Source organism: Lepidochelys kempii, chromosome 13 (assembly GCF_965140265.1).
Source record: "Lepidochelys kempii isolate rLepKem1 chromosome 13, rLepKem1.hap2, whole genome shotgun sequence".
NCBI lineage: Eukaryota > Metazoa > Chordata > Testudines > Cheloniidae > Lepidochelys > Lepidochelys kempii.
Genome location: NC_133268.1, coordinates 1,934,260 through 1,948,349, shown reverse-complemented (window position 1 = coordinate 1,948,349; position 14,090 = coordinate 1,934,260). Strand labels below are relative to the sequence as shown.

The 14,090-nt window shown below is 45.8% G+C and overlaps 1 protein-coding gene across 1 annotated transcript in view; it reads right to left on the bottom strand.

Moving 5' to 3' along the window:
• NOL4L (nucleolar protein 4 like) overlaps positions 1-14,090 on the bottom strand; it is a 105,948-nt gene that overhangs the window by 57,220 nt on the left and 34,638 nt on the right. Inside the window, exon 4 of the mRNA XM_073308637.1 lies at positions 8,286-8,395. Coding sequence (XP_073164738.1) covers positions 8,286-8,395 — 110 coding nt within the window. The remainder of the gene's footprint in view (positions 1-8,285; positions 8,396-14,090) is intronic.

Sequence of the window (14,090 nt, the reverse complement as noted above, 5' to 3'; positions counted from 1 at the left end):
ATTTTCTACACAGTTCTAGGGATAGTGGGGAAGAGAAAACATGGGTTTCTTGAGCTCTAGCTGGCAAGCCAGGCACCTGACATTGGTGAAAATTGTAAGGATTTGCCCATCAGCTCTCCTGTCCTTCAGTCCCCAGTCTTTCCACGCTAAAGTTGCCATGAGACTGCTTCCTTGAGGAGATCACCCACCCATCTGTATTCTGCATTCAGTGTTCCAGGATGCAAATCAGCCTCTTTTTCCTTAGTCTTTGGATTCTCCTGTAAATGTCAACTCAAGTAGAAATTCCAGTTGAAAACTTTCAACTGGTTCCAGTTGGCCAGCTAGGTTTTGGAACAAAGAATGGCTCTGTTGGTTGTGGGGGCCACTAGTCCTTGACAAACCAGTACAAAGCAACAGAATCCAAAGGAAAACATTAGAAATTAACAGAGACCAGCCAAAGGACTCTAATAAAGATGACCTGAATGTCAGCTAGAGAGGGCTTGAACATGATTCAATAATGTGGTCCAGGCTCCTCCATCCAGGCAATCCTGAGCACAGCACCGCTGAGGGGCCACTGCACTGTAATACAGTTCCCCACACGGTCAGTCAGTCTCTATGGACAGGCCCTAAAACTACCCTGGAAAATTTTACTTTAGGTAATGTGTCCCTTTGCTCACAGACTTGGAGACCTTTGGGCAGATTTTCAAAAGAGCTCAGCTCCCTTCTTTAGATGGCTAAAGAAATTGGCCAGATTTTCACAAGTGCCAAACAGCTCGCGCTCAGAACCATGGGAGATGCTGCATGCTGAGCACGTTCAGAAATCTGGTCCATTGTGAATTAACCCTCTTAGGCCATGTCTACACTAGAGAGCTTACACAGGCACAACTGTATCAATGCAGCTACCCAGCTGTAAGATTGCTTGTGCAGCCACTCTATGCTGATGGGAGAGACCTCTCCCGTCAGCATTATAAAACCACCTCCATGAGCGGCGGTAGCTATGTCGGCAGGAGATGCTCTCTCACCAACATAACACTGTCCACGCCAGGACTCTGTTAGTGTAATTTATGTGGCTTAGGGTTTGTTTTTTTTCAAATCCTCGAGCAACATAAGTTATATTGACAAAAGTGGTAGTGTAGACGTGGCCTTAATTCTTACTCCTTTCATAGCTGTTTTGCCCATAATAATTGGCATTAAAATGCCTTCATAGATTATAAGCCAGAAGAGACATTCTGATCATTTTAGTCTCACCTCTTGTGTAACCCAGGCCATAGGACCTTCCTGAATTAATTTCTACTTTAAACTAGAGCAGATCTTTTAGAAAAACACCCAGTCTTGATTTAAACATTTCCAATGATGAAGAATCCACCACAATCCTTGGTAAATTGTTCCAATGGTTAATTACACTCACCGTTAAAATTATGCAGCTTCCTTCTAGTCTGAATTTGTCTAGCTTCAACTTCCGGCCATTGGATCTTGTTATCTTTTTCTGCTAAACTACGGAGCCCTCTGTTATCACATTTCTGTTCCTCATGTAGGTACTTATAGACTGTGCTCATCACTTCTTAACCTTCTCTTTGTTAAACTAAGCAGAGTGAGCTCCCTGAGTCATTCACTATAGGGTATTTTTTCAATCCTTTAAGTGTTCTTGTGATTCTTCTGTAAACCTTCTCAAGTTCATCAGCATCCTTCTTGACTTGTATAAACTGGAGAGGGTTTGGAGAAGAGGCATAAGAATGATTAAAAGTTTGGAAACCATGCCTTGTAGTAAAACACTCAAAAAACCTTGAATTATCATATGTGCAACTCCTGTGTCCACTTCACTTTTCCTTCACCAATACCGTAACCCTGTCAGGGTCCAATGCATTAGTGACTGTTCTAGGCACTCGGTCACCCAGAAGAAGTCAGAAAATGTCCTTAAGGCTCAAGGTTGAGGGCACCCAGGACACACTGGCTCTCCCAAATATCCCCTCAGGATTAGGTCATGCAGCTAAATCTGATGGAAAGTCCTTTTCCTGTGGAAATTTGAACAGCAGCACTCATCTCTGGCTGCTCTTCTGCTCCCAGGAATCTCACTGGAGTTTAAGCCGCAGACTGAAGGGCAAACTATCAACATTGAATAATTTCTTCCCTCAGTTGTTATATCTTGGAAAGCCTTATGGAGCAGTGTACTCACCTAACCAAGAAACGCTGGTGACAAGAGGAAGAGTTCACAGGATGATATGCCTGATAAACTGAGGGTGAGAAAATATCGGCATTGTGAAGAACAGCTGCAACCCAGGCGACATGTACTGGTTGATGAAGGTAGAGCTGATTATATGCAGAGTGGAAGCAGCTCGAGACGGTAGCCAGTGTATCTGCTTTCTAATTCAATGGGCATTTGGTGAAGCAAAGGGAAAAAGAAACAACAAACTGAAAATCCATGAAATTGCATACTGAGGGACAAGAATGTGACCAATTCAGATTTCTTTTTTCAAAACTAGAAGATCTAAGAGAGGCCAGAGTGAATTAGGTAAACAATGTGATACTTTTCCTTGAGCTAAGAAATCATTTAGGGCCTGAATCCTATAGTTCCAAGTGGGGCATAACTCCTGTTGACATTAATGGGAATTTTTTTCTGAATAAGTATTTCAGGATTGGGTCCTTTAAATATCCTAATCCTCAGGCCACATAGGTCGGTCTTCTTCAAGGATTCTGGGATCTTCATATTTTGCAGAAAGCATGGTTTTTCATGTTGCAGAGTTGGCACTGGATGTGGAAGATTACAGTCAAATCCATGATGCAGAGTAACATTTGCAGAGCTACTGGGCTAACTGAAGGCCCAGCCCTGCAGAATTTTCTCATGCTAAACTCCTATTGAAGAAATCAGTGAAGGTGATGGTACTGGGCCCATACTTATGAGTTTTTGTCATGTGATATGGGGCCATTTCTTGCAACAGTAACTCCAAGTAGACATAGAAATGCCCACTGCTTAAACAGATGTTTAATATGGAAGAATTAATAGTGTTACAGTATCCAAGGGTCAGTTTGGCAAAAACGCTTTCCTCCCTTTATAAATATTTTATATTGATTTTTACGTAGTTACATAATTTATATAAAGAGGGAAACACTTCACATCATAGTCACAAGGCTCAAATCCTATGAAATACATGACACTCCTAGGCCTTATAAAGAACAAAATGGTCTGATCTGGCACCCACAACATCACTGCGAACTTTGTCATTGACTTCAGTGGAAACCGGTCAAAGCCTTAGACTGCAGGCTCTTTGGAGCAGGGAACAGGTTTTATTTATACAGAGCCCAGACTTGCAAGGCGCTGAATAACCTTCAATTCCCACTAAATGTGGTGGGCGTTGAGGACACCCAGCTAGGGCTGCCAACTTTCTAAGTGCACAAAAATGAACACCCTTGCTCTGCTCCTTGCCCCACCCCTCCTGCTCTGGCTGCGGGTGCAGGCGCTGGGGATGAGGGGTTTGGGGTGCAGGAGGGGGCTTGGGCTGAGGGGTTCAGAGTATAGGAGAGGGCTCTGGGCTGGTGCAGGGGGGTTGGGTACGGAGGGGTGTGAGGGCTCCAGCTGGGGGTGCAGGAGGGGGCTCTGGGCTGGGACCAAGTGTTCGAAGGGTGGAAGGGGGATCAGTGCTGGGGCAAGGGGTTGGGGTCAGGGGTGCAGGCTCAGGGTGGTGCTTATCTCAAGCAGCTCCCAGAAGCAGCATCATGCCCTGCTCCTGCTCTTACGCAGCCAACTGGTTCCCAGCCAATGGGAGCTATGGAGCTGGCGCTTGGGACAGAGGCAGTGAGTGGAGCCCCCGGCTGCCCCTATGCCTAGGAACAGGAGGGGGGACATGCTGCCGCTTCCAGGAGCCGCACAGAGACACGGCAGGCAGGAAGCCTGCCTCAGCCCCGCTGCACCACTGACCCGACTTTTAATGGCTCAGTTGGCGGTTCTGACCAAGCCACCAGGGTCCCATTTTGATTGGGTGTTCTGACTGAAAATCGGACACCTGGCAACCCTACACCCAGCAGGATCAAGCTCATGAGTTTGCAAAGTGTTGTGTAAATATACAGAACTACAGAAAAGCTTTATACAAAGAAGCATGAAACAGAGCCTCAGAATAACTATGTGCTCTATGAAACTTTATTTGCATAAACTTAAAACCCAAAAGCCACATCAGGAGTTGCAGTTGCTCAGCATTGCTCAGAATTTAGCCCTGAGGCTGTATAGCCTGATCAAAATCTCCAAGTAATTTAAATAAATGCCTTTAGCACCAGTGAAATAAAGAGCATCCATTTGGGGGAAGGAGTGAGCCAGCTAAGCGAATGTGAAACATTAGGATTTCCTTTTAACATTAAGCATGAAGATTTAAGTCACAGCAGCCTCTCAAATTAGCCACCACATCCTTGGGCAGAAATTGGTCGTCGCAGGACCCACTACCTTCACACAGCAGAAATGGCATGGATAAGTTACAAATGTAAGATTAGAATGGATAATACACAAACATTTGGTTCAGCCCCAGGCAGGAGGGATCCAGGGAGATTAGTCCATTTTAACAGATTGCCCCTCTGTCACTTTTTCCACTCTTTCCATCCTGAGCAAAATGATCCTCTTTAATCTTTGTCTGGCTGATTCCATATCCGGAAAAGATGAAAGTTCTATTATAAACAATATGACGCTTTTTGGGAAACTGAGGTGTAGCATCAGTTCCATAAGGTTCTAATACTGGTTAACACCTTTCTCCTGTTCTGAACCACTGGGATAAGGTCAGGCAGAGGAGAACATTACTGTATTGGTACCTGATTTCCTGTTTGTTTCCTTTAATATGTGCTCTTGATCCATCACGTCCAGATGCACCACAGCTAAAGTAGAGTAACATTCATGTCTTCTTTCCACTACGGCACGCTCCCTCAAGCCCCATCCTCCCTACCCCGAGTGGTGCACTCCTTCCTACCACCCAACCTCTCCCGACCCCTGCCTTGACACACTACCCTCTGCCCCACACCTCCTCGACTCCCACCCCCAGGTACAGCAGGCTCTCCTTTGCCCCACCCTGCCCCCCAGCTACGGCCAGAATCGCCTCAAGCTTTCAGAGGTGTAGGTTATATTTCCAAATATTGTAGATCCTATTTACAGTGGGCCCTGCCTGGCCTGACTTCAGGGGGACTGCATGGCTGCAAGTGACGGCAGGATTTGGCTAGTATGTCCTGGTTTAAAAAGAACCTAGTACATTATCCATGACTGGAACCAGGCTTGAGGACTCTTTACTGACAGATATTCAGTATAATCATTTGGATGTATCTTTCTACTAACAAAGGAATTTTTTGAAGTGGTTTTAACCATGATGGGAGAGCCAGGATTCCTGGAATCTGTTCCCAGTTCTGTCACTGACTTGATGAGTGACCTTGGGCAAGTCACTTAGGGCCATTTTCAGAGGTGCTGAGTACCTCCAGCTTCCATTGACATCAGCTGCCTACCTGTCTGTCTTAGGAGTTCATATGGCAGCCCGTCAAAGTACTCTTGGAGTGTCTTCCACAGAAGATTAAATTGGCAATAGCGAAGTCCCTTGTGAACTTCAACTGGAGATGCAGGTGCTCAGTAACTCTGAAATTCAGACCCTTAACATCTCTATGCATCATTTCACCCATCTGTAAAATAGAGATAATAATGCTTACCTATGTTACGGCGGTGTTGTAAGGTTTAATGAATGTAATCCTTGTATAGCGCTGTGAGAGCCTCAGATAACAATTGCTTCCGAAGTGCACAGCATACATTACAATGTTCTTCTTGTTATGCCTGTGTTGCTGTTCCCTGTTTCCTGGGCAGTGCTGAGAGAATCTTGCCCCTTTTCTCTCATGAACTAGTAACTTATCAGGCTCCTCTCCACCTGCCCGTGTCCTCATGGTGATAACTCCTAATCTCCCCTCCAGTGAAGTCTCTGATGTATTTGACTTTGTATGTTTATGAACATAATTATTCTAATAGTTTCCTTATGGTGCTGTGGTTTCAAGGTACCTCTGTTTGCAAGTCCGAGCTCAGGACCAGGATAATGGAATATGGCACCTGAGAACCTTCTGCTGTTATCAGCTAATTAGTTTATTTTTTTGTTCTTATCTCCAGTCACCTTCTACTCCTGAGCTGGGGAGCCAGGGAGAGGGTTAGTTTCAGAAAGGGAAATAGATTCAGTTAGTAAAATCAAATAGCTCTGGGTATTGGTCTGCCCCAGCAGCAGCCATCTTGTTTGCAGCTTTCTACTCCCCACATTGGACTGTTTTCTAGGCTCAGTTAACCAGATGCAAAAGCATTTCTTGGTAGCAGTACATTTCCTATACATCTTTTTACTGACAGGTTCAAGAACAGAACTTTGAGGACACACACTTGCTATTGCTGTAATTTATTGAGAAAAAATTCCAGACACAAACACTCCTGAACTCCAGAGTTCAAAACTCAGGCCCTACCCCAAATTCTACTGACTTCCAGGGTATTTGGGTTTGGCTCATTGTAGAGGTAAATTCAATCTGGAAATTCAGATCCATATTTATGACTTGGATCCGGGATTTTGGTTAAGATTCATCTCATATTTTTAGTGAATTGAGTTTTAGAGACCAGGTGAAGTCATCTCTTTCACAGAACAGGTAAAGCACAAGCAGTGATTAGGCAAACCTCCCACACAACCCTGCTAATATGCCTCGCCCCTGACGTGAAAGGACCTCTTCCTGTGTTGAGATAGGAGCTCAGTCTCCATGACCCATTTGGTTCATAGCCTTGCAGTAAAAAATGCCGATTATGGTGGGAGTTTTTGTGGACTGAGACCCACCAAACTCATTTCACAAAAGCCACTAAACAGTCAGCAAGTGTTAACAACTTTTGGTCACCCCATCCAAGGATGGACATAAAACCAGTGATCAGATTCTTTGTTTTGCTACTGATCCCGTGAGCCATCTAGCCCCTTGAACTGATCCAGTTTAGAATCCAATTTTCTCATGATGTTCAGAGCCAGTTTCTGAGGAAAAGAGGTTTTAGGCTGGTGAAGATGTAGAGCTGTCCATAATTTTACAGCATCAGACTCCACAGCTGATGGCAAAATCATTAGAACCCCCCAGTTTTTCACAGTTCTAAAACTCTAATATTACCCACTGCACAGAGGCTGTTAAACTCGGGTGTCCAGCATATGCAAGGAAAAGCTATGCCGAAGTGCACCCTCCAACATGTAACTTAGCCCCAGGGGAAGGTGTTTTTTCCACTGACCCAATGAAAAGATTCAACATCTATTTCCTCAGTCCCTGCAAATAACTGCAATCTGGCACTTTACACCCCTGCACTGAATTCTCTCTTTAGGCTGCCATCAGACAACAACCATCCATGGACTTCAACTTCACCGTTCAGGTTAACAATTTACCAATGCCTCCTGCTTGCTACAACACACACACACACCTCCTCAGCTCCTGGTGGTAACGGGGAGGTAGAGAGAAAAACAAAAGGCGATCAGACTCCAACCTCTATTTGCTGGGAAGAAAATCTGACACTTGATTTCTGAAGTGCCAGCAATGGAACTTTGTGGGGAGTCAGTAAAGTGTATTCTTTTTATAGTCTGTTTCCATGGTGCATTGAGGATCCCCTGGCAAATTCTGCAGCTGCAGAACGTTGGAAAATTCCATGGTCTAGGTATAATCATGTGGCAGTCTGCCCCCTCCATTCCCAAATCAAAATCCAGAGGCATAATATTGTCACCAAACAGCTGAGCCTCTTCCCAGCTGGAGACAAGAAGGAAGTGACTGGAGCTGACTCTCCAGCAAGATGCTGAACAACTCATGAAAAGAGAACACCTGAGCAACAGAAGCAAAGCCTAGGGATCAGTCCCGATCTGCTAAAGCCCTTCAGCAGTTTGGAAGATGGCAGAGAAATACATTCCTCTTCATCATGGATATTTTTACATTAATTTCACTTAAAACCACCATATGTCTAAAGAACATGCAGATAGTAATGAAAAATAACTGCACTGAATACATTTCTGTTCCTCTCCTCCGTGCCCTTTTGGCAAAAACCTTGCATGGATTTTTAGAGACAGACTTTCAAAAACAAAATGTTGTGTGCACACAACCTACACACAGCAACACTGTCTGCAACCTGCATGTGCACACAAGCTAGACATGTGCAAAACTGTTCCTGTGAAAATCTGGCCATCACTACTTTGAGCTGCCAAGCATCAGCCATTCACCCTACCCCTTCAGTCTGGACAGAAATCTGCTCTGCACCTGGTGCCTCTCAGCACCTCTTGGAGTAAGACACTCTGTTAGTCAGGAAGAGAGCAACTCACCTGCTCCTGTGAATTCATGACCCGCAGTTTCATTTGCTTCAGATAGGTGGAGGTGAGAGGCATGTTGTAGTCAATGATTCCAGAGACCAAAGAGGAGGGTGGCTCATTTTCTGAAGTAAAAAACAAAAGGAAAGCTGCTTTTAGATGTGGGAGCATTGCAGCACGGACCTGACACTGTACTACCATCAGCATTATTTAATATCTGAATTGCAGTCACCCCCCAAAGCCCCCATTCCGAATTTAGGCCCACAGTGCTACACGCTGCATAAATGCCCCACCCTGACAGGAATTCCCTTTCATTGCAATGAACCATCCTATGTGGAAATGGTTACACACAATGTAACATTTTTAGTTTGGGTGACTAAACATTAAACGCAGAATGAAACATCGAACCATGCCAGAAGGCTCAAAACCACCTCTGTCCAAATGGAACACAGAGAGAGTTTCACAAACAACCAGCTTTTTCCAGCCAGTTGTAGTGCTGCAAAGTCACTAAACTGGGAGGAGTGGCAGATACGCTGGAGGGTAGGGATAAGATACAGAGGGCCCTAGACAAATTAGAGGATTGGGTCAAAAGAAATCTGATGAGGTTCAACAAGGACAAGTGCAGAGTCCTGCATTTAGGACGGAAGAACCCAATGCACAGCTACAGACTAGGGACCGAATGGCTCGGCAGCAGTTCTGCGGAAAAGGACCTAGGGGTGACAGTGGACGAGAAGCTGGATATGAGTCAGCAGTGTGCCCTTGTTGCCAAGAAGGCCAATGGCATTTTGGGATGTATAGGTAGGGGCATTGCCAGCAGATCGAGGGACGTGATCATTCCCCTCTATTCGACATTGGTGAGGCCTCATCTGGAGTACTGTGTCCAGTTTTGGGCCCCACACTACAAGAAGGATGTGGAAAAATTAGAGTCCAGCGGAGGGCATCAAAAATGATTAGGGGTCTGGAACACATGACTTATGAGGAGAGGCTGAGGGAACTGGGATTGTTTAGTCTGCGGAAGAGAAGAATGAGGGGGGATTTGATAGCTGCTTTCAGCTACCTGAAAGGGGGTTCCAGAGAGGATGGCTCTAGACTGTTCTCAGTGGTAGCTGACGACAGAACAAGGAGTAATGGTCTCAAGTTGCAGTGGGGGAGGTTTAGGTTGGGTATTAGGAAAAACTTTTTCACTAGGAGGGTGGTGAAACACTGGAATGCATTACCTAGGGAGGTGGTGGAATCTCCTTCCTTAGATATCTTTAAGGTCAGGCTTGACAAAGCCCTGGCTGGGTTGATTTAGTTGGGGATTGGTCCTGCTTTGAGCAGGGGGTTGGACTAGTTGACCTCCTGAGGTCCCTTCCAACCCTGATATTCTATGATTCTATGAAAGTCGCACCCATTGTCATGGATACTCCTTCATTTTGGGGTGAATGTTAAGGCAGTTTTGGAAGTATCTCCCTCTTGTGAGGGAGATTGTGTTTCAATGAGATAATTAAAATAATCTTTTTATTTATTTATTTGCTTAAACTGTCCCTACTGACAGCTTTCTATACATCCACATGAAGACTTAGTGATCATCAGGAAGACAGATTCAGACCACTCAAGCAAACAGTATTTCCAGCCAGTCAAGTAGAGTCCACCGTAAAGCAAACTCTTAATTATTTTCTAGACCTTATGTCATCTCTCCCTTGTCCGCTAGGCCATAGGCATCGACTTCCTGAGTTCCCAGGGGGATGCTTGACCTCTGCTCCGTCCCAGGCCCCGCCCCCACTCCCACTCCACCGCTTCCCGCCCCTGCTCCTTCCCCTCTGGGGAACTAGCCCCAAATGAGAGAAATAGACAAAACTTCAAGAATGCATTCAGGGCAGCAGCCAACTGACCCGAGAGCAGCCAGTGGGCCATAGTGGAATAGCCATTGTCCCAAAGTCCATTGTTAATAAAATACTGTATCTTAATTTTCTTTCTTTTGGATGGCTGGATGTTGCTCTTCTCTTTCCCTGGCTTTGGTCAATAGATTAATTAACACTTCCTTGCCTGCATGTCACAAGCACACAAAATAACCCACTATCCTATGGGGGATAATGTTAACTAGTGAAACAAAAACTGCTAACAACCCAGAGCAGAAGGCACTCCTACAAACTGGTTGCAGGAAAGGGGAGAAAGCTCCCAGGGACACATATCATGTCTTTGCCAAATGGGACTAAAACTAATTCAGAGCATCGTAAGATTCAAATAAATAAATCTGCAGGCTAAAAGCTGTGCTGAGATCAGGCAGTCTCAAGCAGCATTAATGAAATGAAAACTATGATCACAGTAGGGTCTATGCGGTAATATGATCAGGCACCTGACTGGAGTTCCTGCAAAATACTATTTCCTAGCACTTGGTGACAGAACTTGGAAGCTGACACTTACTCCAGAGCATGAGCTGGACCTGGCAAAGGACATTTAGTAAGAGCACCCAGCAAGTCTGAGCCTGTAGCCTCTCAATATCATGGCAAGACCTGATTGTAGAAGAAAAGAAAGAATCTAAGAGGACGGGTGGAAAAGAGCAGTGACTTCTTCAGGGAAGAAGGAAACACTGCACTTTCATCTGTGTATGTGGCCATAGTATCTTGGTGTACCCTATGGCTAGTGGTTTTTGTCTTCCCAAGAGCAGTCCCGTGTTATGAATCCAGTTTTAAGAAAAGAGGACTCATGCACAGAGTGAGAGAAGCATGCATTATGGGTTTGCAGCAGCTATAGAGCTAGTGTGATGGGGTACAGTCCCCACACCGTTGAATGAGGTCAGGTAGGCCCAATCAGCCAATTAAGCTGGAAACACAGGAGATGTAGGCTGAGTGGAGGCCGCTAATTAGAAGGAAGCTTACCTGTGAGGGAACAGGGGGTGTCTGTCTATAAAGCCATGAGGCTGGAAACAGTATGAGAGGCAGCCTTCAGTCTCTCTCCCTGAGGCAAGGGAGAAGGAAGGGAAGCAAAGCTTAGAGGAGAGGAAAGGAAAGGAAAGTGATCAGGAACAGTCAGCATGGATTCACCAAGGGCAAGTCATGCCTGACTAATCTAATTGCCTTCTATGATGAGATAACTGGCTCTGTGGATGAAGGGAAAGCAGTGGACGTGTTGTTCCTTGACTTTAGCAAAGCTTTTGACACAGTCTCCCACCGTATTCTTGCCAGCAAGTTAAAGAAGTATGGGCTGGATGAATGGACTATAAGGTGGAGAGAAAGCTGGCTAGATTGTCGGGCTCAACGGGTAGTGACCAATGGCTCCATGTCTAGTTGGCAGCCGCTATCAAGTGGAGCGCCCCAGGGGTTGGTTATGGGGCCGGTTTTGTTCAATATCTTCATCAATGATCTGGAGGATGGTGTGGATTGTACCCTCAGCAAGTTTGCAGATGACACTAAACTGGGAGGAGTGGCAGATACGCTGGAGGGTAGAGATAGGATACAGAGGGATCTAGACAAATTGGAGGATTGGGCCAAAAGAAATATGATGAGGTTCAACAAGGACAAGTGCAGAGTCCTGCCCTAAGGACGGAAGAATCCAATGCACGCTACAGACTAGGGACCGAATGGCTCAGCAGCAGTTCTGCAGAAAAGGACCTAGGGGTTACAGTGGACGAGAAGTTGGATACGAGTCAACAGTGTGCCCTTGTTGCCAAGAAGGCCAATGGCATTTTGGGATGTATAAGTAGGGGCATTGCGAGCAGATCGAGGGACGTGATCGTCCCCCTCTATTCGACATTGGTGAGGCCTCATCTGGAGTACTGTGTCCAGTTTTGGGCCCCACACTACAAGAAGGATGTGGAAAAATTAGAAAGAGTCCAGCGGAGGGCATCAAAAATGATTAGGGAACTGGAACACATGACTTATGAGGAGAGGCTGAGGGAACTGGGGATGTTTAGTCTGTGGAAGAGAAGAATGAGGGGGGATTTGATAGCTGCTTTCAACTACCTGAAAGGGGGTTCCAAAGAGGATGGCTCTAGACTGTTCTCAGTGGTAGCAGATGACAGAACAAGGAGTAATGGTTTCAAGTTGCAGTGGGGGCGGTTTAGGTTGGATATTAGGAAAAACTTTTTCACTACGAGGATGGTGAAACCCTGGAATGTGTTACCTAGGGAGGTGGTGGAATCTCCTTCCTTAGAAGTTTTTAAGCTCAGGCTTGACAAAGCCCTGGCTGGGATGATTTAATTGGGGATCGGTCCTGCTTTGAGCAGGGAGTTGGACTAGATGACCTCCTGAGGTCCCTTCCAACCCTGATATTCTATGATTCTATGATTCTAAAGCTAGGAAGGGTTTACTTAGTAGGCCTAAGGGAGAGGGGGCTGATGAAAAAGAAGCTTCAAGGAGCATGGTAGGCAGTCATCCAGGGGCAAGAGCAGTAAGATTGGTAAAGTCCCTGACCAGCTGCTTGCTATAGGGCCCTGGACTGGAACCCAGAGGAGATGGCAGGCCTGGGTTCTCCTACCATCCACTGCAGAGTGGTATTGCTAGGGGCAGTGAATAGGAAGACTGCTGGAGTCACTGTGGGCATGACACAGGGCAGCCGCATGCTGCTGGTGCAGAAGGACTTTGAAAGACTCCCTGGGAAGGGGAAATCATGGTGTAACCCAGCCAGAGGGCGGAGTCATGAAGCAGCTGTATTGCGACTCCGTGAGCGAGAGGAGAGCTGCAAGGGTGGAAGACCAGAAAGGGGGCACTGAACCGGGTGGAGCTAATCCCAGAACTGCCAGAAGGGGGCACCACCCAACAGTGAGTAGAGCGCCCTGTGACAGAGGGTTGTCATATTTGGGCCATATCCTCTTTTTCCCACTGCCCCAAGCATGAGCAAGGGTGGGTCTGTGTGAGATGAAAAGAGAAAAATCTCTCCCTCTAGGATGCTTCGTATCCACTGCTGAAGCCCTGAGGCTGAAGTAGCCTTTGCCGCTCTTGCATTTCTGCTCTGCGGGGATCAAATGGTTAGTGGATCTGAACATACCTGGGCTTGTCTTCCACTCCTCCTCCTATCCCATCCTATGTGGCGATGCGCAAGGTGTAGTGCCCAGAGGTGGGGACTCACTATGCTTTGGCAGAATCCCAGCTAGGACGGCATGAGTAAGAGCAATGGGATGAAATTCTTACGAACAGAAAATGGAGGCGATCAGGAGGAGACAAAGGTCTATTAGTCTCCAGGAGATGTGGTGCAAGCACCATCACCCTGGGACCTTTAAAACTAGTCTGGACAAAGCACTCCTGCATTGTAAGGGGGTGGACGAAGTGGCCTTAAGGGTCTTTTCATCGTCTAGCGTCTATGATTATACCTTCCATAGCAGTACTACTATATGGCGGGGTTGTTTTTTTTTTCTCACTATGTTGCTTTGCTTTGGTTGTCTTCTACCATCTCTCTGTTAAAATATTAAAACAAAAAATAATAGCTTTAACTTTCTGTAAAAAGTCACCATACAAATATTGGGGTGTTTCTGTCATTATGACACTCTTTCTGCCTTTGTTTCACTGGAATCAAAAGTAGCTGAACCTCAACTGTTGGGAATGGGCCACATCCACCCTGAATGAATTGGCCTTGTTAGCACTGACCGCCCCCCACTTGGCAAGGCAACTCACATCTTTTCATGTGCTGTATATTTATACCTGCTTACTGTATTTTTCACTCCATGCATCTGATAAAGTGGGTTTTAGCCCATGAAAGCTTATGCCCAAACAAATTTGTTAGTCTCTAAGGTGCCACAAGAACTCCTTGTTTTTGCTGATACAGACTAACACGGCTACCCCTCTGAAACTCAGTTGCTTTAGATATTCAGATAAATGAATATAGCCCTTCATTAATAAGGAG